This window comes from Nicotiana tabacum, chromosome 5 (genome assembly GCF_000715075.1).
Source record: "Nicotiana tabacum cultivar K326 chromosome 5, ASM71507v2, whole genome shotgun sequence".
NCBI lineage: Eukaryota > Viridiplantae > Streptophyta > Magnoliopsida > Solanales > Solanaceae > Nicotiana > Nicotiana tabacum.
The window spans coordinates 130,174,431-130,179,399 of NC_134084.1; the positions used below are offsets into that span (position 1 = coordinate 130,174,431).

The following is a 4,969-nucleotide window of genomic DNA, read 5'->3' on the forward strand; positions in this document are numbered from 1 at the left end:
CCATTGCAATTACATGGCCTTTTATAGGCATAAAAAGTAAAGATGATGGACATAAAGTAGGAAATTTAATCTTTAAGTTATTCACAACATGAGCATCTAATGTAGCATCCAAAGTAGTATCAAATATACAAACTATTCATAACACACAGAATTTTTTGCAACTTGTCGAAGATTTTGTCTAGTTAACGTCAAAATCGCATATCTCAAATTAATAAAAGAAAAACATACTAAAGTAACATTTTTGGCAGAATGGCCTAAATGTCACCTGTACTTGTGCCACTTTGTCATGCCGGTCCCCAAACTTAACAATTTGTCAATTGAACACTTACACTCCTTCAAACCGTATATAATAAACGCTTATGACCATTGACCAATCTTATGTGGCATTGAATCAGCTCAGTTGGACAATGTGTGAAATACATGCATACAAAGCGAGTGTAAACAATAAATTTGACTTAACACTGATCTGAGATTTAAATTAAATTCCTTAGTGCAAATCATTGATATAATTCCCACAACTAACATCCAACAGGACCAACATATCAGTTTGATCACTAAAAATAACTTACAAGAAACCACTTAGGAAGCCCAGTTCTTGCCTTGACCCATTTGATCTTTTTTTTTATTGTTTTGTTTTTCTCAGCAATTATGAGCAGAAAATTAGAAAGAGGAAGAAGAATTTTGCATGCAAAGAAACAAAGAAAGAGGAAAAGGGAAGAAGAAGAAGAAGAAGAAGAGATGTGGCAGAAAATGAAGAAAAGAGGGGAAGGTGAGAGAAAGGCTAAGGTATGGAATGGTATAGCCCCCTTCTCTCTGTAATATTAGGTCAAAATTCGATTTTATTTCTCTTTGTATATATATAACACAGATTTGGATAATCACTCCTTATATTTCACTCCGCGAATTCCCCAAACCCCAATTTTTAGTTTTTGTTCCCTATGTAATTGTAATCAAAATTCTATTTTGTTTCTCTCTTTGTAATCAATTTCTAGATTGGGGCATACACATGTGAGAGAAGGCACAGGGTAATTGGAGATAAGAAAGAATTCACCGGCGAGAATTCTCGGTGGTCGGAGGAAACGGAAAAAGCATGATGATTTTAATGTTTGAATTTTATTTTTATTTTTGATTTTATATTATTTTTAATCTATCATGTGACATGACATCTACACATTGTTATTTTCTGACATGGCAACCAACATGGAGGAGATTGTATTACACGCACTAACAGCCTCCTATCATAAGCGTTTATTATATACGGTTTGAAGGAGTGTAAGTGTTCAATTGGCAAATTGTTAAGTTTGAAAACCGGCATGACAAAGTGGCACAAGTATAGGTGGCATTTAGGCCATTCTGCCTAACATTTTTTATGGGAAATATTTACATATATCCCCTATGTACATTAAAGCAACAAATATATAACATATGTCTTTCACTCTTTTGTACGTATATACAAAAAAAAAAAAGGACCCACAAAACCATTTGACCCGATAGTCTCCATGACCATTTACAATGTTGAAACTAAGAAAATGTCCTTTTTTTAAATATGTGTAAAAGATAGATCTCTTATTAGTAAAAGTAAATTTTCCATGTGTAGAAAAAAAAGAAGGCTATAGAACTAAAACCAAGTTTGTGAAGACATGCAAAACCATTTGACCCTCTTGTATAAGGTTTGTTATTTGATCATTGTTAATATGTATGTATCTATATATATATATATGTATGTATTCTAACTTCAACTATCACTTGAAATATGATTTAGTGCATGTGCAAAAATTCGTTTTGTGTAGTATGTGAACATGAAGCACGAAACTTTAATTTTCACTAACAAAAGTGATCAGGTCCACTGATTTACTTATTGTTCTCTTTCAAATAAAGCAGTCCTAGAAAATGACAGCTTAACAAGTGCTCCAATTGCATTATCTACTCGACTAGTCATAATTGATTTTATTTCATGATGATCGTTCAACTTTCACCTTAATTAACTTTGCCTAAGTATTACGGAAGGAAACAAAGATGACATGATGACACTAGACATAATATTAAGTACGTGATACTTGTGCAAAGTTGAACGATTTTTTTGGCACAAAAACTTATTTAGTGACCTTTTGTGATGCTAGGCAAGTTTTTATAACTTTTTGGTTACAAATAATTTTAGTGACATTGTATCATTAAAGTGACACTTGAGTAACCAACCATTGTAATTAACCTACCATGGCTGTTTCTTAGAATGTATTAAAAGGAGGCTAAGTCATAGAAGGAAAAAACACAAGTAGAGAGTTAGAAACTATGGAGACAAGACTACCTCCTCTCATGTTTTCTTGGTTTCTTTTGTGTCTTTCTTTGTTTTTAGGAATCTCAGCACAGAGGTCCACTTACATTGTCCATTTGGACAAATCTTTTATGCCTACAATCTTTGCTAGTCACCAAAACTGGCATTCCTCCATTATTGATGCTATCAAGATTGATGTTTCCACTACTCCAAATGATCACCATCTAACTCCAAAGCTTCTTTATTCTTATGATAATGTCATTCATGGATTCAGTGCTGTTTTGTCTAAAGATGAACTTGAAGCTCTCAAGAAATCATCAGGATTTCTTTCAGCTTATAAAGATAGGACTGTTGAAGCTCACACTACGCATACTTCTGAGTTTCTTAAGCTCAATCCTGCTTCTGGTCTATGGCCAGCTTCTGGTTTTGGTCAAGATGTTATTATTGGTGTACTTGACTCTGGTATCTGGCCAGAATCTGCTAGTTTCAGGGATGATGGATTGTCTGAAATTCCCAAAAAGTGGAAGGGAATATGCAAGCCAGGAACAGAGTTCAATTCCTCATTGTGCAACAGGAAACTCATTGGAGCAAATTATTTCAATAAGGGGATTTTGGCTGATGATCCTAGTGTAAATATTTCCATGAATTCTGCAAGGGATACTAGAGGTCATGGCACCCATGTTGCCTCCACTGCTGCTGGTAGTTTTGCTAAAGGAGTTTCATATTTTGGATATGCTCCTGGAACAGCAAGAGGTATCGCGCCACGAGCTAGGATAGCTGTGTATAAGTTTAGCTTTGAAGAAGGAACCTTTACTTCAGATTTAATTGCTGCTATGGATCAAGCTGTTGCAGATGGTGTAGACATACTGACCATTTCGTATGGGTATGCTAAAATTCCATTGTATGAAGATTCTATTGCAATAGCTTCTTTTGGTGCCATGATGAAAGGTGTCTTAGTCACCGCTTCAGCTGGAAATAGTGGTCCTGAAATGGGAACTTTAAATAATGGAGTCCCGTGGATCTTTACCGTGGCATCATGCAGTACTGACAGATCATTTTCAGGGACTTTAACTCTTGGGAATGGCTTAAAGATTACTGGATTTAGCTTGTTTCCAGTGAGAACCATGATCAAGGATTTTCATTTGGTTAACAATGGAAGTTTATCTACTTGTGATTCATCTAACCCACTATCCCAAGTCCCTAATGCTGAACGTAGCATCATGATTTGTTATAGCACTGCACAAGAAGACTTATCAGTCTCTGATCAAATGGGGGCCATCTCAGAGTCGAAATTTGGAGCTGCAATCTATGTTTATGACGATCCGGATGTATTAGCCTCAACTTTTTTTCCTAACCCTGGAGTTGTAATAAGCAGCAAGGAATGGAAACAAGTGATAGATTATGCCACCAAAAGTGTTAAACCTAAAGCTAGCATCAGTTTCCAGGAAACACATATTGATGTAAAGCCTGCTCCAGTCGTTTCTGCATTTTCCTCGAGAGGCCCCTCTGCAAGCTATCTGCGAGTTGCAAAGCCAGATATTATGGCACCAGGAGAGTTGATTTTAGCAGCCTGGCCATCAAACGTTTCAGCTGCAGTTATTGGTGTCAGTACAATTTTGGATAGTGATTACAGTCTTGACTCAGGCACTTCAATGGCTGCTCCGCACATTGCTGGAATTGCTGCAATGCTAAAAGGAGCACATCCCGAATGGAGTCCTTCAGCTATTCGATCTGCCATGATGACCACAGCCAATCCTTTGGATAATACTGATAAACCAATCAAGACTCCGGATTACATGGTTAAGAGTGATGCTACATCATTAGCCATGGGAGCAGGACTCGTTGATCCAAATCGTGCAGTTGATCCAGGCCTTGTATATGATTCCACTCCACAAGACTATGTGAACCTTCTCTGCTCCATGAATTTGACAGTTGCGCAATTCAGAACAATTGCTAGATCATCAGCTAAGCACAACTGCTCAAATCCATCCAATGATATCAATTACCCTTCATTTATTGCTCTCTTTAGCCCATATGGGAACTACACTTGGTTGGAACAGAAATTCAAGAGGACAGTCACAAATGTTGGAGTTGGTGCAGCTACGTATAAAGTAAAAGTGAAAGCACCGAAAAACTCTACAATTTCCATCTCTCCGCAGACCTTGGTGTTTGAGAAGAAAAATCAGAAACAGGACTACTATCTGACCATACGTTACAAGGGCATTGCGGAAGATCAAGCACAATCTGGTTCAATCACTTGGGTGGAAGAGAACGGTCATCACACAGTAAGAAGTCCTATAGTAGTAGCTCCAGAGATTGATGCCTGGACCTGAAATGCTGCAGTTAACAAAACTGTTGCATTTGTGAGTTTGTAACTCTCTAATGGCAAAGCAAATGTATGTTTGAAGTAATTGTTAAATAAATAAAAAAAATTGTTATAAAAAAGGCATGACTTTATTGATCTTTAAAACTTTGTTGCTACATAGAACTAAAGCCATTAGATGCTTTTTGCAGATACACCATGAAGTATTGTATCCATTTATTGACCTCTCTGGAGAATGTTTGGCTAGACAAAAAATGCAGTGCTAGAAGAACTGAATTTTTTTTAGTTCACTTGTTTTAATAAGCTCCCAGATATGGAACAAAGGATTAGCTTGGACCTATACTGAATAACTAATGGTAATATTCAAATTCGTC

General features: G+C 36.5%; 1 protein-coding gene across 1 annotated transcript; it reads left to right on the forward strand.

Annotated features, from left to right (window-relative positions):
* The first annotated feature begins 2,028 nt into the window (after positions 1 to 2,028).
* On the forward strand, positions 2,029 to 4,717 carry LOC107809145 (subtilisin-like protease SBT3). Its single transcript, XM_016633738.2, has one exon. It carries the CDS (start codon positions 2,290 to 2,292, stop codon positions 4,603 to 4,605), a length of 2,316 nt encoding a protein of 771 aa, XP_016489224.2. The 5' UTR covers positions 2,029 to 2,289; the 3' UTR covers positions 4,606 to 4,717.
* Positions 4,718 to 4,969: the final 252 nt, after the last annotated feature.